At 38.3% G+C, this 23,069-nt stretch overlaps 1 protein-coding gene across 12 annotated transcripts in view; it reads left to right on the forward strand.

The window, feature by feature from the left end:
* Positions 1–23,069, forward strand: part of HUWE1 (HECT, UBA and WWE domain containing E3 ubiquitin protein ligase 1) — a 161,602-nt gene that overhangs the window by 53,527 nt on the left and 85,006 nt on the right. For 10 of the 12 annotated variants that reach the window (XM_058535926.1, XM_058535934.1, XM_058535935.1 and 7 more), the window contains 13 exons: positions 7,437–7,499; positions 9,344–9,421; positions 10,309–10,356; positions 10,444–10,512; positions 11,122–11,221; positions 12,787–12,908; positions 13,218–13,368; positions 13,507–13,634; positions 14,247–14,387; positions 14,597–14,702; positions 16,678–16,803; positions 17,324–17,425; positions 17,910–17,990. In XM_058535926.1, the coding sequence (XP_058391909.1) occupies positions 7,437–7,499; positions 9,344–9,421; positions 10,309–10,356; positions 10,444–10,512; positions 11,122–11,221; positions 12,787–12,908; positions 13,218–13,368; positions 13,507–13,634; positions 14,247–14,387; positions 14,597–14,702; positions 16,678–16,803; positions 17,324–17,425; positions 17,910–17,990 (1,315 nt within the window). The remainder of the gene's footprint in view (positions 1–7,436; positions 7,500–9,343; positions 9,422–10,308; positions 10,357–10,443; positions 10,513–11,121; positions 11,222–12,786; positions 12,909–13,217; positions 13,369–13,506; positions 13,635–14,246; positions 14,388–14,596; positions 14,703–16,677; positions 16,804–17,323; positions 17,426–17,909; positions 17,991–23,069) is intronic. The other 2 variants (XM_058535932.1, XM_058535937.1) reach the window with 1 other exon arrangement.

The raw sequence follows: 23,069 nt of genomic DNA on the forward strand, positions 1-23,069 counted from the left end.
GGAGTTCCTTGAGCTTTTTGGATTTGTAGATTCATCCTGTTTGTCAAAATTAAGATGGTTTTGGCCATTATTTCTTTGAATAATCTCTCTACTCCTTTTTCTCCTCTCCTTCTGGGACTTCCATTATGCATATGTTGGTACACTTGATGGAGTCCCACAGATCTCTTGGACTTCTAGGTTTTTTTCTTTCTACTCTTTAGACTGGGATAATCTCAATTGACCTATCTTCAGGTTCATTGATTTTTTTTTCTTTTCACTTTCCAATATTTATTTTCCAATATATTTGCCTCAGAATTTTTGCAAAAGTAATACATATTCAGTGTTGAAAATTAAGAAAATACAGACGATTGTAAAGAAAAGAACAATAATCCTCAACCACCACCATGTAGAAAAAATAACTGTTAACGTTGTGTTTCATATTCTGCTCCCCCCCCATAACCTATAGTTAGTATTTTCCCACAGCATCAAATATTCTTTGAAAATAACATTTTTAAAGACTAGACAATATTGTTGGCTTCCAAACCACCCTCCTGATCCACCTGGAACTCCATGGCTGCCCTTCTGCGTCCGCTTGGCTGATGCCTCCTCCTCTGCTCAGCTTCTGAGTGTTAGAGTGGCTCAGGGCTCCACCCCAGGCTCCTTTTCTCATCCAGCTACGTTCTGCCTAGGTGATCTCATGGAGTTTCATGGTTTTAAGGACCACTGGCTTCCAAAATTGTATCTGTTTTCCTTGAACCTCAAACTCATAAATTTACTGCCTTCTCAAAATGTCTACTGGATATCGAATAGACACCTCAATTGTAATGTGTACAAAATCAAACTTCTGACCTCACCTCCCATTTCTTTCTCCCCAGGCTCAGTCCATTCCAGGTACCTGGCCCCTTTGCTTAACTGGACAGTGCCAGACACTCTTGCTGCAGGGCCTCTACACAGCTACATTCCCAGTTGTCTCTATGACTTGCTCCCTCATCTCAGTGAGGTCTTCCCTACCATCCTATTTTAAAATTATAACACCCTCCATACTCCCTATCACCCTTTTATGCTTTATTTTTCTCTGTAGCACATATTACCCTTTGACATTCTATGTATTTAATTAGGTTCATTGATTCATTCTTCTCCCTGCTTACTACATCTGCTGTTTGAACGGCTCTAGTGAATTTTTCATTTCTGTTATTGTGCTTTTCAGCTCCAGAATTTCTATTTGCTTCCTTTTTTATTTAAATCTTTATTAATGTTCTTTACTTGATGAGACATCGTTCTCATGGTTTCCTTTAGTTCTTTGTATATGATTTCCTTTAGTTCTTTGAGCATATTTAAAATAGTTGATTTAAAGTCTGCCCTAGTAAGTCCAATGTCTGGACTTGCTCAGGAACAGTTTCTATTAATTTGTTTTTTTCCAGCTTTAAAGTTTGAGGTATACAACATGATGATTTGATACACTTATATATTGCAAAATGATTAGTACAGTAGGATTAATTAACACCTCCATCACCTCACATAATTATCATTTCCTTTTTGTGGTGAAAGTAAATTTTTTACTCTCTTAGCAACTTTGAAGTATATAATACAATATTGTTAACTATGGTAACCCTGCTGTAATTAGATCTCCAGATTTGAATTCATCATGTAACAACTGCAAGTTTGTACCTTTTGACCAGTATCTCCCCATTTCCTCCCACCTCCAGCCCCTGGCAACCACCATTTTACTCTGTTTTTGAGTTCAGCTTTTTTAGATTCCACATATAAGTGATATCTTATAGTAATTATCTTTCTCCGTCTGACTTATTTCACATACTAAACTGCCCTCAAGGTCCATCCATGTTGTCACAAAAGGCAAAATTTTCTTTCTCATGGCCAAATAATATTCCACTGTTTGTGTGTGTATATATACCACATCTTCTTTATCCATTCGTCCATTTATGGACACTTAGGTTGTTTCCATACCTTAGCTAGTATGAATAATGTTGCAGTGAATATAGGAGTGCAAATATATCTCTTCGATGTCCTGATTTCAGTTCCTTTAGGTATATACCCAGAACTAGGATTGCTGGATCACATGGTCATTCCATTTTTTAATTTTTTGAGGAACCTCCATACTGTTTTTCATAGTGGCTGTACCAATTTACATTCCCACCAACAATGCGCAAGGGTCCCCTTTTCTCCAAATCTTTGCCAATACTTATCTCGTGTCTTTCTTACAATAGCCATTCTAACAGGTGTGAGGTGGTATCTCATTGTGGTTATGATTTACATTTCCCTGATGATTAGTAATATTGAGCACCATGTCATGTACCTCTTGGCCATTAGTATGTCTTCTTTGGAAAAATGTCTATTCAGTTCTTCTGCCCATTTTTAAATCAGATTTTTTTTTTTGTCATTGAGTTGTATGAGTTCTTTGTATATTTTTGGATGGTAATTCCTTATCAGATACAGTTTGCAAGTATTTTCTCCTATTCTGTAGGTTGCCTTTTCATTTTATTTCTTTTGCTGTGCGGAAGCTTTTGAGTTTGATATGGTCTCACTTCTTTATTTTTGCCTTTGTTGCTTGTGCTTTTGATGTCATAGCCAAAAAATTGTTACCCAGACCAGTGTCATGGAGCTTTTATCCTATGTTTTCTTTTAGGAATTTTACACTCTCAGGTCTTATGTTGAAATCTTTAATCCATTTCAAGTTCGTTTTTTTGAGTGGTGTAAGATAAGGGTCTGATTTCATTTATTTGCATGTGGTTATCCAGTTTTCTCAGCACCATTTTTTGAAGAGACTGTGCTGTCTCCATTGATTATTTTTGGCTCCCTTTCAAATGTTAGTTGACTATATACGTAAGGGTTTATTTCTGGGCTTCTTGATTCTGTTCCATTGATCTCTGTGTCTCTTTTTATTTCAATATCATACCGTTTTGATTATTATAGCTTTGTAATAATGTTTGAAATCAGAAATTGTGATACCTCTAGCTTTGTTGTTCTTCCTCAGGATTGCTTTAGCTATTTGGAGTCTTGTGTTTCCATACAAATTGGAGGATTGTTTTTTATACTTCTATGAAAAATGTCATTGGAATTTTTTAAATTTTATTTATTTATTTATTTTTCCCCAAAGCCCCAGTAGGTAGTTGTATGTCATAGCTGCACATCCTTCTAGTTGCTGTATGTGGGACGTGGCCTCAGCATGGCCGGAGAAGCGGTGCGTCGGTGTGCGCCCGGAATCTGAACCTGGGCCACCAGCAGCGGAGCGCGCGCACTTAACCGCTAAGCCGCGGGGCCAGCCCTGTCATTGGAATTTTGATAGTGATTACATTGAATCTGTGGATTGGTTTGGGTAGTATGGACATTTTAACAATATTAAATTTTTTGATCCTTGAACAGGTATCTTTTCATTTGTGTCTTCTTTAATTTCCTTCTTCAGCGTTTTACAGTTTTCAGTGTACAGATCTTTCACTTTCTTGGTTAAATTTATTTCTAAGTATTATACTGTTTTGGATGCTGTTGTAAATGGGATTGTTTTCTTTATTTCTTTATCAGATAGTTTGCTGTTAGTGTATAGAAATGTGACTAATTTCTGTATATTGATTTTTGTACCCTGCAACTTTAATGAATGTATTGATTCTGACAGTTTTTTGGTGGATTCTTTAGGGTTTTCTACACATAAGATTATATCATCTGCAAGTGGAGAGAATTTTACTTCTTTCCAAATTGGATGTCTTTTATTTCTTTTTCTTGCCTAATTACTCTGTCTAGGACTTCCAGTATTATGTTGAATAGAATGGTAAGAGTGGGCACCCTTGTCTTGTTCTTCATCTTAGAGGGAAAGCTTTCATTCTTTTACCACAGAGTATGATGTTAGCTGTGGGCTTATCATATATGGCCTTTATCTTCTATACCCCAGTTTATGAGTTTTTATTATGAAAGGATGTTGAGTTTTGTCAAATGCTTTTTCTGCATCTGTTGAGATGATCAGACAGATTTTGTCTTTTCGTTTTGTTAATGTCGTGTATCACATTTATAGATTTGCGTATGTTTAACCATCGTTGCATCCCAGGGATAGATCCCACTCGATAATGGTGTATGATCCTTTTAATGTGCTATTCAATTTGGTTTGGTAGTATTTTGATGACGATTTTTGCATCTGTGTTCATCATGGATATTGGCCTGTAGTTTTCTTTTCTTGTAATGTCCTTATCTGGCTTTGTTATCAGTGTAATTCTGGCCTTGTAAAATGAGTTTGGAAGTGTTCCCCTCTCTTCAATTTTTTGGTAAGAATTTGAGAAGGATTGGTCTTAATTTTTCTTTAAATGTTTGGTGGAGTTTACCAGGGAAACCATCTGGTCCTGGGCTTTTCTTTGTTGAGTATTTTTTGATGATTGATTCAATCTCCTTACTCATTATTGATCTGTTCATATTTTCTATTTCTTTATGATTCAGTCTTAGTAGGTTATGTTTCTAGGAGTTTACCCAATTCTTCTAAGTTATCCAATTTGTTGGCATTTTGTTATCTAATCTGTTGGTGATTTGTTCATGGTAGTCTCTTATGATCCTTTGTATCTCTATGGTATCAGTTTTAATGTTTCCTCTTTCATTTCTAATTTTATTTATTTGAGTCTTCGCTTTTAGTCTAGCTAAAGTTTTGTCTATTTTGTTTATCTTTTCAAAACAGCAGCTTATTTTCATTGATCTTTTCTATTGTTTTTCTGGTGTCTGTTTCATTTATTTCTGCTCTGATCTTTGTTATTTCCTTCTACTAACTTTGGGCTTAGTTTGTTCTTGTTCTAGTTCCTTGAGGTATAAAATTAGGTTGTTTATTTGAGATCTTTTTTGTTTCTTAATGTAGGCATTTATCCCTGTAAACTTCCCTCTTAGAACTGCTTTTGGTGCTTCCCATAAGTTTTGATATGTTGTGTTTCCATTTTCATTTGTCTCAAGATGTTTTTGAATTTCCCTTTGATTTCTTCTTTTGACCCATTGGTTGTTCAGGAGTGTAGTGTTTAATTTCTACATATTTGTGAATTTTCCAATTTTCTTCCTTTTACTAATTTCTAGTTTTATATCATTGTGGTGAGGAAAGATACTCAGTATGATTTCAGTCTCCTTAAATTTACTAAGAATTGTTTTGTGACCCATCATATAATCTATCCAGGAGAATGTTCAATGTGCATTTGAGAAGAGTATGTATTCTGCTGTTGGAGGAAATGTTCCGTATATGCCTGGTATGTCCATTGGTCTAAAGTATAGTTAAGTCCACCATTTCCTTGGATTGATTTTCTGTCTATCCATTGTTTAAAGTGGGGTATTAACATCCCCTACTATTATTGTATTGTTGTCTATTTCTCCCTTCAGCTCTGTTAGTATTTGCTTAATACATTGAGGTGCTCTGATACTGTGTGCATATGATTTACAATTGTTATATCCTCTTTGAATTGACCCTTGATCGTTAAATATAATGACCTTTGTCTCTCATTACAGGTTTTGAGTTAAAGCCTATTTTGTTTGATATAGGTATAGCTACCTCAGCTCTTTTTTGGCTTCCACTTGCATGGACTATCTTTTTCCATCCCGTCACTTTAAGCCTGTGTATCCTTAAAGCTGAAGTGAGTCTCTTGTAGGCTGCATATACTTGGATCTCTTTTTAAAACCCTTCAGTCGCTCTATGCCTTTTGATTGGAAAATCAGTCCTTCTACATTTAGAGTAATTATTGATAGGAAAGGACTTAGTAATGCCATCTTATTAATTGTTTTCTGGCTATTTTGTATTTCCCTTGTCTTTTCTTCTTCTCTTGCTGCCTTCTTTTGTGAATTGATGGTTTTTCATAGTAGTATGCTTTGATTCCCTTCTGTTTATCTTTTGTGTATCTATTTTAGGTTTTTGCTTTGTGGTTACCATGAGCCTTGACTTTGTTCACATACAAAAACTCTACCCTTTTACTCCCCCACCTCCATTTTATGTTTTTGATGTCACAATTTACTTGTTTTTACATTGTGTATTCATTAACAAATTATTTTAGCTCTTATTTTTTTTAATGCTTTTGTCCTTTAACCTTTATCTTCCACCCCAACAAATTGTTGTTGTTGGGGTGCAGGGTAGCAAGAGATGTCTTATTTGGCCATCTTGCTGACATCACTCCTCATGTTGCTATAATTTATTTTTTCCTTTGTTTTAATAGTGTCTTGTTTCTTTGCATGACTCATTTTTTTGTTGAATAATAGACATTTGAATATTATAATATGGCAACTCTGGAAATCAGATTCTCACTCCTCCCCAGGGTTTGTTGTTGTTTGTTTAGACTTTCCTAAATGGATTTCATAATGCTTTGTTTTGTGTGGTCATTGAAGTCTCTGTTCTTTTAGCTTAGTGGTCAGCTAGTGTTTTGCCTTAAACTCTTAGAACCAACAACAGAAATCTCCCAATCTTTGCAGGTGGTTTTTGTGTGTATGTTGATATCTTCAATATCAATGCTCAATATCTTCGATAGTCAACCAGGAATTTGACAACTCTGCCTTAGCCTTTACTTCTGGCTTGCAACAGAGCCTGATGATTAGCCCAGAATTGTGGGAACTTAGGGCCTTCTCAGGTCTTTTCTGAGAATGTACTCAGCCTTGCACATAGATGTGGTCTTCTAGATTCCCAGGAATATGTGGAGCTTTTCAAAGCCTACATTCCCCAAAGCATCTCATTCCCTAGCCTTTCTTCTGAAGCTTTTCAGTTTGTCTATTGTTTACCCCAACTGTATGCCTTGTCCCAGGAAGCAGGGACTAATGCATTTACTCTTGAATGTTTTCAACAAATGCCCACCTTACTCCTGGGAGAGTTGCAAATTAGGCGAAAATGATTGATACTACAAATGCTATTGAAAATATAGGGTAGTTGTTAAGCAAAATTATATGGCCGGAGTTTTGGATTTGGGGCCAATAGTAGTGTACAATTGAGCCATTCTCCCCCATTACCTTAGGGGCAAGTACTTGTTGAAGATAAGACTTTGTGGTAGCAGAGTACAGTAGTAGTAAGCAATGCAGAATCTTCTGCTTTGCCACTTCGCTCATGTCAAAAAGTGAGGAACTGGAGAGCATGTGATTCCACCTAGTGAGAGGTGAGCAAGCTAAGCATGGAAAGCATAGTATAGTACTGAAGGCCTGATGGGACAAGGCTGACCTGTCAGCAAGCATGACTGTATGCATGTAGAATGCAATCGCTTGCAATAGCTGCTTATGTTCTTCCCAGTAGCATCCTCACAGAACAGTGAAGTTGATCTCATTGGAGAAATCACCTTTAGGCAGTCTTTCTTGCCTTAAGTCTTAAGTCCTTGCTTATATTTGCTCCCTCTCTTTGTTTGACTTTCATATTGGATATCTTCTCAACACTTTGTTCCAAGCAGCCACATACTCTTAAATACTTTATATGCCTGGCTACCTTAAGCACTGTTTTAACACTGTATTTTTCCTTTTCCAAGAGCTGGGGTGGAAAGGAGAATGGCTTTGGACTCGCAGAATGTTGCAGAGACTTGCATATGATGGTAAGTAACTCTTTGGCATATGTGTGTCTTTTGGCAGAGCTGTGTGTGGTCTCTTCATGAGCCCTAGTTTACAATGAATATATGGTATATAAAGTGCCATTTCACATCAGGATCTTTGAGGAACCTGAGATCAGTTGAGACATAGCACACCTTGTCTAGAAATCCATGGGCCCTCAATTTACTGGCAGTAGATGAAGAATCTCAGAAATAGTGTGTATGTTCATACTCAGCTCTTGAGTAGGAAGCTACATTTGGTGAGTCAGTTTGAAAGTGATGAATAATTCCAGAAAGTGCATTTGCTTGCATTCTCTCATTGGAACTATTGGAACTCTTGGCAGTCTGGCGTGATTTAAAGAATGGCTGCCTGGAGAGCAGTTCTGCCCTTAGGATTATTGAGAGCTTATAATGTTCTGTGTGCTTTTCATGTTTACCCCTATGCCCTGTTCTGCTCGTACTTTTCACCCATGCTTAGGTTATAAGCTCAGGCCATCCTCCCCTCTCCTTTGGTATGTTGCTGTGGAACCACAAGGCCCAATTGGGGTTGTTATAACAGTTCTGTGCCAAGATGCAACTATATTTTCCAGCAGATGTACTGTTTCTTTTGTCAGTTTGTCATGTATAGGACAAATGGCTACGGTGAAATTTAGTGAATTTATCTTAGCAAGCCTTTTTCCCCCTGGAGAATGGCTCTTTTTCTGGTCATAGAAAACGACAAGTTAGAACAAATTACTTTTCCATCTTAGCTGGTATACTTTCTTTAGTGTGCATTATATTAATGGATATTGGATCAGATGGGAGGTGAGTGTTTGTTTAATAATCAAAGCTACATAAATCTTAAAGAGTATTCAGTTTGGAATTCTAATTCGGAGAAAATGATTTTTCACCTTAAAGTTTAGTTGGTTAATTCTGAGCCTCCTTATGTATATCAAGCTTGTTCTTTGCCCCTTGGGCAAAACAGTATGATACACTCTGCTAGGCTTGCATGATGTCTGTTAAACCCATTTTGGTCGCAGCCTGTGTTAAGAAATCACACATCCTTTTATTTATTGATATTTGGCATGTCATCAGACTTTGAAGAATATGATGTGTACTGTAAAAGGAAGTAATACATATACATGTTAAAATATTCTGAGAGTATAAAGGAGTATACAATAATTCTCCATCCTCAGAGTCAACCACTGCTACTGGTTTCTTTCAAGGATACATTTTAATGGGCATGCTGTTGCGGACTTAACTTTGATTTTCATGTTGGTTTTCTAGAGTTAAAGAGGATTTGTTTTCAGGGTCTGATTTGTAATGTCTTGGTATATACCTCTGCAGAAAAGCAATTGGATATCATGAGAAGTGGTATAGAATGGTATGGAAGGGAGTATTTGAAGAATTATGAAGGTACGCCCATGAGGCGTATTTTGAATAAAATATTCCAAAGGGTGATGATATACGCTGAGGTTTACATAAGAATGTTCTTTTCCGTTCTCAAGCTGGTACCTACCCCTTGTATTTGTCCTTCATCATTTCTTGGATTCTTATTCATTACTGTTTGGCAGACTTGCTTGGCTTTTCCCTCTTGAGAACAGCTACAATCAAAATTGATCTCTTGAAAGAAAGGGCAACTGGTAACTCATAAGTAAGAAATATGAAAGCTTTTGGAGCTCTGGGCTCCATCTTCCTGATTCTGTTTTGTTACAAGACATCTGAGCTCTGCTAAGACAAGGAGTGAAGGCACTGTAGCTGCTGACTACACTACTCATTCTGCTTCACAATGAGTTGGACAAGTGACTAAGACTTTGAAGGAAGATTTGGGAGAAGATGGTATTTGATTCTTTCATGTGCTTTATACACAGAAATACCCACCCAGTGCAACTACACTACACTTTGAATTCTATGCAGACCCTGGGGCCGAGGTCAAAATTGAGAAAAGGGTGAGTCTCATTCAGACTTGTTCTGATAGAGTCTATGATCTACTGTAAGTGGGGTTGACTTTTCTAGGATTCCTCGGTTAAATGAGGGAATGATTTTGAGCTACATTCCTGCCCTCCCAAGGTAAATATACCTACCAGTTGCTCAGGAATAAGTGTTCATTGTATGCCCGGCTCTGATAGGTTTGGCTCTTACTTATGTTGGAGCTGCTAAAAGACAGGACTCCCTTTAAGGGGCACTGCTATGACTTGTATATTTTTGTCGATCTCAATTGAGAATTGCAACACACAGTATAATAGTCTGGATAGTGGTGGCTCAACTTTCTCTACTTAAGCCAGCCTGCAAGAAGTCTGTATATTGCTTACAGGGTCCTGCTTCAATTATCTGGTCATTCCATATTCTTTGAGGAGATACTAAAATTCAGTTTGGTTTAGAAGTGGCCTAGTGAATAAGATCTTTTTTTTCTTCTACCTACAATACATAATAAATACATAAATACATACATAGTCTTTCTAGATTAATGGTGCCTTGAAAATAGCTCTAATGCATATTTAGAGAGAAATCATTTTCATGGATTCAGTCTTTACTATGAATACAGAGTCCGTTGAATTAAGTCAGTGGAGGTTAAAAAGGGACAAGGAAGAATATGAAATGTGTCTGGCTATGTGCGTTGTATTTTGATACTACTGGTTTCAAAGAAGCTTGCCTGAGAATATTCTGTATATAAAATTGGTATTTTGAGGAACTCTAAAGGTACCTTGATTTTAAGAGTACTCAGTTAGGTTTCAACCTAGGGTGACATCTTGGTTTTCAGACAATTCTTGCAGTTCTATGGCAGAGGAAGCTAAGGTATGCAGTGACTCCTAACAACTCTCCTTTTTAATTTCAGACAACTAGTAACACACTACATTATATTCACATAGAGCAACTTGACAAGGTAAGAGGAATCTTTGACTATGGACTGGTTTCCTAACATTTGGTTTGCTTTTTGTTCCTAACTTTTTTTTTTTTTTTTTTAATGTAGATTTCAGAAAGCCCTTCTGAAATCATGGAATCTCTTACCAAAATGTACAGCATTCCTAAGGATAAGCAGGTATGATATGTCCTAAAAGTATTAAAGGGTGTGGTTGTTATCCATATAGATTAATGTGCTGAGCTGGGAGACAGCATAGCAGAAAGAATGGAGTCAGATCATGGGCAAATTACTTAGCCTCTATGAGCCTTAGTTTCCTCATCTTTTATGAGCCCAGTACTTAACTAACTTCTAGGTCCTTATGCGAATTTGAGGAAAACAAGCTGCCTTACTCACCCTGAGTATCTAAATAAGTGGTGGTAGCTCAATACTTTGGATACCAAAAGAGAAAACATTTAGTTGTGTTATTTTTTTCTGCTCATTGTGATGGTGATAAAATATTTAATTTGATTAATAACAATCAGAACTCTTGCTGGATGTCTCCAATTCGTTGCCTGTCAGTATAGTGATAGTTCTTGGCTTATGTTTGGGTATTAGGATTCCGTGAGCTTCTGTTCTATTGCTCCCATTTTGTCAGCTAACCTCAGAGTGGAACCGTTCTGTTTGATACCTTAACAAATAGCAACAGTAAACCATTTTACCAAGTAGCCCAATAGGTAAGATTTAGCCCTCAAAAAGTGTAGTCACCTTTTCCATTGATTTCCTAATTTAGGTCTTATGTCTCTACAGATGCTGTTATTTACACACATACGCCTGGCCCATGGCTTTTCTAATCACAGGAAGCGATTGCAAGCTGTTCAGGCTAGGCTGCATGCAATATCTATATTAGGTAAGAACACAACAATGTATAATTAAAAGACCCTGATTAGGCAGTTTAGACTTGATTTCCTTTGAACTTCATCTGTCTTGGTTGCTATGAGGCTTATTGTAGTTACCTAGGTGGCAAGTTAAATAGTAAAATTGCCAGCATTCCTAGTGTTCACTGTATTCATCATTCTTAAGCCCTTTTAATGTTGGATCAGAAAGAGGATATGATGCTTATTGACGTAACACATGGGCTTAGTCTTGATTTTGGTCTTTTTATTTTCTTTTTATGGGTGTTCAGGTAGTCATCTCCCTTGGCCCCTATTCTTCCTCTTGCCATTTCGTCTTCTTCTTCTGTCCCTTCAGGAGTATAATTTTGAAATAAGTCAGAAAGTATCTGTTAAGTAGTCAATACTGTGCATTTTACTTTTACTGTCGGGTGGTAGGGTAGAAAGCACACTGGTTTTGGAATCAGTCCTGGCCTCTCACCCTGACTCTGCAGATTATCTGCCACATGTTTATCCTTTTGGCCTCAGTTTCCTCACTTAATATTGGGATGATACTTTATACGCTGATCTGAGAATTAAATGGAAACCTGTAAAGCATCTAGCACAGGCCAGGCACATAGAAGGTATAAAATAGTAGTTGCTGTTAATATTATTAACCTTCATTATGTTATTACTTGTTTGTCTATTCTTTTAAACTATGAGTTCCTTGAAGGGAAATTCCTACTCTTCGTTTGTGCTTATACCTAGTATGGCTTCTGGCATGTTAGTGGGTGCTCAGGAAATGTTTGTTGAAAACTGAGTGAATGTCCTCAAATCCCATTAGTTTGTACTTCAGGGGACTATGTTCAGTATTATCTCTGTGTGCGATTCATTGAAAGTGGATTATATGCGTTCTCAACTTTTACTCCAGTGTCATACAAGTTTCTGACTTAGTCTGCAATAGTCCATAAATTATGTTCTTTACAGCTTGTATAAGTATTTCCAGTGAAAAAGAGAAGCATATCAAGAAACTAAAATGCAAGTCTATGTCCAAGGCATAATAGAATTATCATATCAAGTAGTGATGTTATAAAAAATTAACTCGTGGGACTGGCCGGGTGGCGTAGTGGTTAAGTTCATGCTCTCCACTTCGGTGGCCCGGGTTTTGCTGGTTTGGATCCCGGGTGCGGACCCAGGCACTGCTCATCAAGCAATGCTGTAGAAGGCGTCCCACATATAAAGTAGAGGAAGATGGGCATGGATGTTAGCTTAGGGCCAATCTTCCTCAGCAAAAAGAGGAGGATTGGCAACAGGTGTTAGCTCAGGGCTAATCTTCCTCAGCAAAAAAAAAAAATTTAACTCTTCATGCTCTTTTCATACTTCCATTCACAAAAATCCTTGCTTTTGACAACCAGTACCATTAATAGGAGAATCTGTCAGTTTGGTGGGTATTTAGAGCTTATCACCATACTTGAGCTGATCCTCTAGAATTCAGTGATTCTGCCCTCCAGTGCTGGGTGGAAGGAAATTCTTCCCCAGAACCAATAGATGCCAAAAGGTTTGTCATTGGGCAGTGGCTTGACCACTGCCTTCTTGCCTAAAGTGTTTATTTCTCCTTTTGCAGTGTATTCCAATGCCTTGCAGGAGTCAGCAAACAGTATCTTGTATAATGGGTTGATAGAGGAGTTGGTAGATGTCCTTCAGATAACAGATAAGCAGCTTATGGTAAGTATTTGTTAATATTGTCTTGTGTATATCAGGCTCATATATATTTATTTGCCTTTTGCTTTTTCCCAGGGGTTTAGAATGAACCCCAAGAGGGAAACTTGACCCTTTTGCTGCTTCTTCTTTGGATGTTTAGCTAAAAAGTTAACAGATGCTAGATTTTCAATGTTATTATCAATAGACCTCCATCATCTCCCCCAAGCAATTACCAGTAGAAGGACTTAAATTTTAGAGTTTGGGTATTAGCAACTTGGTTCGGTCATCCACTTCTTATTTAACACATCCTGTGTTTACCTTCTGTTTTCATAGGAGATTAAAGCTGCTTCTTTACGAACATTAACATCAATTGTCCACTTGGAGAGAACTCCCAAACTCAGCAGTATTATTGACTGTACTGGAACTGCCTCCTATCATGGATTTTTGCCTGTACTTGTGCGGAACTGTATCCAGGCCATGATTGGTAAGTTTTGATGGATTATTATTCTAGGCAACAAGAAGAACCCCTCCCTTTGCTTGTCTGCCTTCGTTCAGCATCCTGCCAGCTTAACACCAAATTCTGAGCTTGCTCTTTGTCTCCCTCTCCCAACCTCCCTTGTAGATCCTTCCATGGATCCATACCCTCACCAGTTTGCCACTGCTCTCTTCTCTTTTTTATACCATCTGGCCAGCTATGATGCTGGTGGCGAAGCCCTGGTCTCCTGTGGAATGATGGAAGCCTTATTGAAGGTGCTCTACTTTTTTTTTTTAATACATTTGTGGGGAAATCAACTTCAGAGGGTATAGAGTTACAAGTTTGGAGTGGTTCACAGTTAGAGCAGGTAGCATAAGAAAGCTTACCCAGAAAATGTTATACTTAATTTTTCTAGTTTGACCTTCTAGTTATCTCATGAACAACTTTTAAGAGAAGCTATCTCCATTATTAAGAATTAATCATAGTCCAGTATGGTGTGATAGTCAGGAGGCCCTGGGTACTAGTCAAGACATTGCCACATCTTAGGTGTGACCCTGAAGAAAATATGTGTTAAAGGTACTTTGTAAATTATGCTACTTTGGTAATAGGCTTTACTATGTGCTAGGCACTGAGCATCAGCTTTTTTCTCCCTGAATATTTTATTTAATCCTGAAAAGTAATTTATGTTCCCATTACCTCAGGAGGCTGAGTCCCAGAAGTGATAGAGCTATAATTTGACAAGCACTAAAAATCAAACAAATGTTTTTTTCTCCTATACTGTTCTGCCTCCCTGAGACCCTAGACTGCATGTTTCCAAAAGAGTACATTGTTTACAGCTTTGTGTCTTTTCGTTTGATTGGTTTTTCCTCTTTTTCTCTCCCTGATAGGTCATAAAGTTTCTTGGTGATGAACAGGACCAGATAACATTTGTCACCAGAGCCGTCAGAGTGGTTGACCTCATCACCAACCTGGACATGGCAGCTTTTCAATCCCATAGTGGACTTTCTATTTTCATTTATAGACTTGAGGTATTATTATACAAGGAGCACTTTTTGTAGACTTAGACCCAGTGAGAGCTGAGCCTAGGAACTACCCTAATAACCCTAAAGAGCCATCTCATCCCTCTTCTGTTTTAGAAACCAATTCTGTAATCTGCCTGTGACATTCTTTCATAATAATTATTTTTAATCCCTGGTATATATGTAGGCTTTTCTTACTACTTTTCCCTTGATTGTAGCATGAAGTAGATTTGTGCCGAAAAGAATGTCCATTTGTGATCAAGCCCAAGATCCAGAGACCCAGTACTGCACAAGAAGGAGAAGAAATGGAAACTGATATGGATGGTAATTAACAGTTACTAAGTCAGTATTTTTGTGCTTGGCGTTTTCCTGTCATCCAACCCCAATTTTCATTCTTCATAAATTCTAAAGTGCGTGACTGACTTGAGTATATATTTTTGGCAACAAAACAGTTTTTTTCTGCATGAATGATTTGTACATTGGTTTTCACGAGGATAATTAGAAAAGGGGGGCACAAGTTGTTGGGAAGAGAGACAGAAGGTGAAGCAGGTGGTAGAGCTGCAGTAGAGCCCTCTATGATGTTAATTTGTTTTATTTCAAAACTTAGTTGTTTTCTTGAGTATTGGTTCGTTATCTTCTTATTCTCACTAAAATGTAAGCTCCATGAGATCAGGATACTCTTTTGTTCACTGCTGTATCTCCAGCAGTGCCTGATAAATCATAGGTGTTTAAATATGTGTTTGGGAAAGATAAAGAGAATGTGAACTCTAAAACGGGAGCTTCTGAAACCATCTGGCTATTTTGAGAAGGGAGAGGAGAGATGAAAAAGTGGGATAGGGAACAACTTTTAAATTATAAAATCAGAAAGATAGAAGATCAGATATTCTTAATCTTTGGGTGCATCATGTGTGTCCTGTTTTTTAAACCTCCCTGGTCCCCACTCATGCATAGTTCATAATAATAGTACGAAAAATAAAAAACTGTTTTCCCAAACAGCTCTCTTAGAATTTCAGTTAATCTTATCTTGATGACCCAGGATGTCATTACAGGTATCTGTTATCAAGCTTGTAATAAAGGTATTAGACTTTATAATGCTTTCATTCTTGACATTAAATATCTATAGGTTGCCTCGTTCTATCTTTTTTTCTGAACGTGATTATCTATGTACGTTGCTGTCCTTGAAAGTGCCTTTACCCAATTTCTCTCTCTAGTCTATTATGGGCAAGCTGGCATTTGAGTTAATGGGTGAGATCCCAGAGTATTGATTAAAATGTGACATCTACTAAATAGTGTGATGTAGAAGACTATTTAAAGACTCACTGTTCATTATAAATCAATGGTTGTCAAACTTTATAAGAATAAGTTAAAGTTCTTGCTAAAAATTTAGACCCTGTCTGCAATGCTTGATTCAGAAAGTTTGCAAGTTAAGACCAGGAAATCTGCATTTTAACAACCAATCCAGGTGATCCTGATGTACTCAGAGAAAATTTTATATTCAATGTAAAGCAAGTTACAAAACCATGAGTTTGTGCTTCCCATATATATGTAGACACATGTATGTATGTTTGTATATGTATAAAAAAGATTGGAAGAAAGTATTTTAAAATGTAAGCAGTGTTATCACTAATGGAGCTTTATTTTATAAATTGTAACAAGTAATTGTGTATGTTGTACTCAGTTAATTAAAATTATTCTATTCAAGTGTATAACGTAGAAATGAATGCTCACTTCCCACCCACCATAGCTACTATTTTGGTGTAGTTCTTTCCAGTCTTTTTTATGCATGTTCAAATATATGTTGACATAAGTGTATAGTTTTTTAAAAGAGGAAGATGAGATCATTAACATACTGATCAACTTAACATTGTTCATTCAATGTATCATAGACATCCTTCTGTATCAGTATATTGAGTATTAATGTCTTAATGCTTTTTATATTTATTAAGTTACCCTCCCAAAGAGCTCTACCTACTGTCTGTTTACTACCCACCAGTAGTATATGAAATTGCATGTTTTAGTTACTACCTTTTTTCCTCCCAAATTTGGTGGGTGAGAAATATTGAAGGACTCCTTTTGTAGGATTGTTTTTAATTTGCATATCTTGAATAACTAGTGATGTTAAATAACTTTCTATTTGTTTATGGAAAGCCTATATTTTCATTTCAGGTTTCAATATCCTAATCCTTCTTCATTTAAATATCATTCATTTCGCCTAAGTGGAAAAAAATTTCTCAAACAGTCTTTGTTTTGGTGGTACCTTTTAATCTAACTAGTTTCTTTATCATAACTTTTACTTTAGTTGCAGATGTGACTATGGAAAGTAGTTCGGGCTTATCCATTTCTATGGAACACCGGTTGGATGTTGAATTAAGGGCAAGTTCCAGCAGCAGCACTGGCATCTCCTCTGGCCCTGGCCCCCGTCCTGGTGCGTGGACACATAGATGCACAGTCTTTCATACTGATTGAATTAATAAACTAGCGAATAAGAGTGCTTTGGGGGGAGATTAAGTGGTGCATTTGGAGGTTTGCCTCTTATGACTATGCGTGTTGCTTTGCCATTCTGGTATCTGTTTTCTTGTATTAACATTTATTTCATAATATTTTATAGTTTTCTAACTACTCTCACGTTAATTATTTTATCAAAATAGCCATATTGGAAGGCAGATAATATCTAAAACAGGAACTGAGGATCAGAGTTAATCTTTTTACTTTGTAATTTTACTTTATAGGCTTTTAATTTTACTATTAGTTTTGTGCAGTCCTTGGTGATTTATTTTTCCGGTTTCATAGCTTAGGTAAGTATTCTTCCCAACATCCAGAGAGCTCACTTCAAATGTCTGCTAGCGTTGCTATAGTGTATATGCGTCTCTTAAAAATTTGTTTTATGTGCCTGCTCATTGTGGTCTGATGGTGAACCCAGTGTAATCCTCTTTCTCCCTTACCAGGCGTCCAGTGTATTCCACAACGAGCAGCACTTCTCAAATCCATGTTGAATTTCCTCAAAAAGGCCATTCAAGATCCTGCTTTCTCAGATGGCATACGACATGGTACTTGATTCCAGATACTTTCTTGAAGGATGTTTGACTCTCAAAGATCGGTTCTTTTCATACTTCCCGACACTACTCCTTTTTTACAAGGCAGGCTTAGGAAAAGGCCATGCTATTTTGATTAGTTTTTAGTCGTTTAGTGTCTCTTTCCATAGACCGAAAGATCATTTAGCTGTTTTCATAATGATTCACCTATTTTTTTCTTTTTCCAGCTTTTGATTCTGCTCGCTTCCAACCTGCTACCCCACTCTGTCTCTCTGTGTCTGTATTCTTTTATTGTTTGACCCACTGTTAAAAGATTATCGCATGGACAAGGAATAAATAATAGAATATGAGGAGGAGACGAGTAGAGGCCATTAGATTGGAATCAACACAGACTATGTTTACTACAGTGTGGTATATGTAATATATTGCTCCATTGTCCCCACCCATCAAACTACTCCCAGACTGATCATATTCTCCTTAATGTTCACTTTTCTTTTAGTGATGGATGGTTCTCTGCCTACCTCCCTGAAACACATCATCAGCAATGCAGAATACTATGGCCCATCACTCTTCCTCCTAGGTAAGTGGAGTCGATATTTGGTTATACCAAGCAGAAATAACTAGGCAGAGTTCTCTGTGTGTTTTATATCCTTGCAGGATTTTACTATCCACATTTGTCCACTGTGTGATTGGTATCTTTCTAGTTGGCGATGAAATAGAAAGGTCAGAATTAAGTTTCAAATAAGTATTCATTTCTTTTTTCCTTTTTTTTTTGTGAGGAAGATCAGCCCTGTGCTAACATCTGCCCATCTTTCTTTTTTTTTTTTTTTTTTTTGCTGAAGAAGACTGGCCCTTGGCTAACGTCCGTGCCCATCTTCCTCCACTTTATGTGGGACGCCACCACAGCATGGCTTGCCAAGCAGTGCGTCGGTGTGTGTCCGGGATTCGAACTGGCGAACCCGGGGCCGCCACAGTGGAACGCGTGCACTTAACCGCTTGTGCCCCCGGGCCGGCCCCAAGTATTTGTTTCTTGAATGCAAAATATAACTTCTATAAGCAGTGTATTGTGACTCATTTGTAATAAGTAGTAGTATTGTATATTTGGCTTTTTGTGCTATCCTTACGCTGCACATATGATAAGAAATGTCTTTATTCAATGGTTAGTCCCTAACCTTGATCTGGAAAATCCAGTCAGCATGGTTTCCATTCTCAGAATTGAATGTCAGGCTCTCAAGCTATAGTATAAAGAATTGTTTCTCATTGTGGAAAATGCAGTTTTGGAAGCTATGGGTACTTTGTAGTTATTTGTAGAAAATGTCTTTGCAATTTGACATTGGTACTATTTTGGGTATTACTGTTGTTACAAACACACTCTTATTAACTGGCATTTATTGAGTGCCATACATACTCAGGAGAGTACAGTGATACGTAGGCTTCTAGAATTCTCCTTAAAACTGTAAAGGAATTTAGTGGGAGGTGTGGAAATAGAGAAAATCTCGTACCAGAAGCAGGCTTCTGGGGGTGTCAGGAGGGAGTCATTTTGGCTACTACAACTTAGATACTTACTCCCTTGCTGAAGCAATTTAGAATTTTTCTGTGTTGACTTTGTATCCTATGGCCTTGCTAAATTCACTTAGTTCATAATTGTTCTGTTGATTTCTTAAACCATCCTGTGTAGTCTTGTCATCTGCAAATAGACAGTTTTACTTCTTTCTTTATAATCTTTATGCTTTTTATTTCTCTTTTGTCCTACTGCACTGGGAAAGATTTCCAATACAATGCTAAATAGCAGTGGTGAGAAAGGGCCTCTTTGCTTTGTTCCTGAACTCAGAAAAGCATTCAGTATTTCACTGTTAAGTTTGAGGTTAGCAGAAGGTTTTGTGTTGAAGGTTTCATTCCTCTGTATCAGGTTGAGGAAGTGTTCCCTTGTGTTACAGCAACTCCATCTTGACATGGAGAGACTCCCTCCTAAGGTTAGGTTCAGATGGCAAAACTCATGACAGTAGTTCTTTGGTATGATCAAAGAAAGATTTGTTACACAGGTGGAGAAGTCCCAAGTCAAGGAGTAGGGAAGGATGCCTCTCTCTGGAAGAAAGCCCCATTATCAGAGAGAGAAAAGCAAGTGAAGAGGCCTTTTATAAAGGGGAAATGTAAAAGAGGACACATGTGCTTGTGGGTAGGTGTGGGGAGCAGGTGAGCCCTGTCAGGATGATGCAGGAAGCAGGAAATGAGACTTAAAACACTAAAGCAAACATCAGTGGAGGTCAAAATTCCTTCTTTAGAGTCTTCATTTAACTCTAATGTTTGAATTAGCATAGCAGCCTCCCAGGTTTCCTGTAAATAAACTTGTACTTGAGAGAGACCAGATTTGCGAAGCCAACCCAAAATAATTAGGCCAGCAATTATTATTTTAGTTTCATAAATGATAGTGTATAGCCTTTCACCCCAGGCAGAAGGAGACAGCCAGGAAAAGAAATTAATGGGGGTCTGAGAATCTCTTGGAGTATTTTATTAACATAATTGGCTATTTTGGTTTGTTTTATTTGTTGAACTATTCTGGATACCTTTGCTATATTATTGACCCACATGCAGCAGGAGGTCCCCTTTAAGGCATAAACTTCACCTTGAAATACCAGTAGGTAGTTTAATGCCAATTTGTTATCAACTGTCATAACAACTAGACTGCTTTGTCCCTCATTAAGGGCTTCTAAGGCCTGAGCTGTATGGTTTATGTGATCAGCCAGGAGTTGTACCATTGTCTGGGTAGCCTCTATGAGATGAGTCTGTGTTACAGAATTGAAAATAACCTAAACTTGTGCCTGTTATACACCAAAGATGGTGATGAGGCCCAATATAACAGGTAAAAGGATGGCCCAGTGCTCCCTTTTGTGGCAAGACTTGATGAAAGAGCTAGACTTTCTCGCTGGATCTAGGGTGTCCTGGGTACTAAATACTCATAGGACACAGGTCAAGGTGTATGCATTAGAAGGGAACAGTTGGAGGAGTAGAGTGTATGACCTTGCTGAGCAGGAGTTATGTCACAGGAGAACCAGTAGCCCAAGGGGGTTGGAGGGTAGAGTTTCTAGTGGCCAAATTATATCAGGGCAGACATGCTAGGGCAAAATAGTCTCAATGGGGGGGAGGAGGGTGTCATTGGTTAGACTCTTAATTGGTGGGGGAGGCTAGGAAGGGCATGAAGGGGAAGTCAGTGAGGAAGAGCCTTGTGAAATTGTGATGTCTTGCTGAAACCCACCAAATAAAGATTCTGACTCTTCCCAAATCCTACCTCTGGCTCTTCTATCCCACTTTTATACCCAACTGTATCTCCTTTAACTTCCCCAATTGCCTTTTCTTCTCTCTCGCCTCCTTTCTTAGCCCTGCCACATTTTTATCTGTTCAAGTCTGCTTGTACTCTGTTCCTAGCCTGGCTGATGCCAGCACCATCATGCTTATTGTGGACTACTTAACTGGAGAGGGTGAAAAGTAGTCAATATGAATATTGAAGACCTCCAAGGGGGCAAGAGTTATTTGTACACGTGGTTGTCTGGGCTAGGGCACCTGGTAACATTGCTGGAGGTTTAGCACTTGGGTGACATTCTCTGTTGTTATTACATAAATATTGTCCATCAGGTTGAGGAAGATAGGAAATGTGGGTTGTGATGGTGGAATAATGGAGAGTGAAGTATGGGACTGTCAGATGAGGGGAAATCAGCTGTTGGGGCCATGGATTTGTGATGAGTGATGTGGCAGCAGTTATAGTGGCAGTTAATGTTTGGGAATGTCAGCATCGAGGCTGGGACTATTAATTGTGCTGAAATCATCATCTAGGATGCTGGGTTGATGGGAGTCCTGGCCTAGCCCCAAAACTTTGATGGAAAGTTTTATACATTTGAGGAATAATTATAAAAGTGACTGAAGATCAGTATTCCTTTGTTTCCAGGAGTTATGCAGTAATTTCTTATGGAGAAACTATACACTGATTGAATACCCCAAACAGGCGAGGTCACAGCATGGGCAAAAAAGGAGCCCAAGGAGTTTGGCATTGAGCTGGAGTGGTAGAATCCCAGACCCAGGCCGTGAGCCAAATGAGGCGTTGCCAGACCAACCAGAGCCAGAATGTTCCATAATACTTTCAGACCTGTGGCGTGCTGGCGGTGCCTGTTTGTTATGGGAGTCACAGGCATTGTTATCCCAGATCCTGTAGTGGCTTTCCATTCAGTATCTCTCTAATAGGGTGGATCCACAGCTGGTATCCTATTTAAGAATGTTGGTACTGGGAACTAATTTAAGATCTCCTTTCCTCTTTGGAAGAACCATAAAGTTGTAGGCATGGGACCAGGCAGGCACCAAGACCTCCATTTCCTGCAAAGAGGGACCTCCGTTTAGCAAACCTTTAAAACTATCATATTGGAAGAGGACTTTAGCAGAGACCTTTCTTGTGGCATACAGAATAATCTGTTGGAGAGGGCAAGGGCCCTAGGTTTTCAGTGGGTCCCATTCTATTACCAACTCTTGATATAGGCGCCAGTCTAGCATAGATTGCACCAGGATCAAAAAGGGGTAGATGTCTTTAAGTGAGGAGGGATTCTATTTGGGTATCATAGGTTCATATATGGGAAATGTCCTCCTTTGTGGCTAGAAAAGGGAATAGAGAGGTCCTAGCTGCATTTTTTTAGGATGTTATATTAAGAGTTCAGGATAACTAAAAAAGTAGGCAAAAGAGAGACCCATTTAGGAGACCATTGTCCATTTTGTAAGTTTAAGAGAATGTCCTTGAGTAGGCCATTATGTCTATTAGACCTGCTGTCTGCAGACCATAAGACAGATTGGAAGCTCTGAGTGATACCTTGTTTTTGCAGCCCATGCCCAGACTGAATGAGCAGCAAAATGTGTACACTGATCAGTTAGTGTTATTCTGAAAGCCCAAAGGGAACTGACACTTAGTGAGACCTATAATAGTGGTGTTGGCAGTAGCATGGCAAGAAAGATAAACCAAGAGCAGGCCTGTATAACAATCAGTCTTTGTGAGGGCATAGCAATTGGCACCAGCAGATTCGGGCAGTGGCTCAATAAAATAAATTTGACAGTCAGAGAAGGAGTGTTTACAAACCCCTTAGTATGGATTCCCGTTGGCCGTGATGCCAATGGCAGGACAGGGCACAAAGATCACATTGGGAGGCCAGAGTTTGGGCTAGGACCGATGGCATGGGGATACCATGGAATTTAGCCCAAATTTTAAGGGTCTGGGGACTGGGATCACTGGAAGTGTCATGGACCTCTTGAGCCAAGGGTAGGAAGTAATATCTGAGCTTATTTGAAAAGTGTGAGCAAGTGAGTCAGCTATGGCGTAAAAATGAGCTTCGTCTGTGGCAGCCTTAACGTGAGTTGAGACATAAGAGACTTTAATTGTAATATGTGAAGTCTGAGCAGCAGTATATTCCCAATGTGGAAGGCCCCGTAGAGCACAATCCTGAATGTGATAACTATTTTGAGCCCATCAACCAGAAAAAAACAATGAGGCCATTAGCTACCACCCAGGAGTCTATAAAAATATGAACAATGCACATACCTGTATTAAGGTGTTCTCTAGTGCCAAAATGACTGCAATCAGCTCTTGAGTTGGCCTGACTCTTGAGTCCCATCCTTTGTCAGGAATGAC

The sequence above is a fragment of the Diceros bicornis genome, chromosome X (genome assembly GCF_020826845.1).
Source record: "Diceros bicornis minor isolate mBicDic1 chromosome X, mDicBic1.mat.cur, whole genome shotgun sequence".
NCBI lineage: Eukaryota > Metazoa > Chordata > Mammalia > Perissodactyla > Rhinocerotidae > Diceros > Diceros bicornis.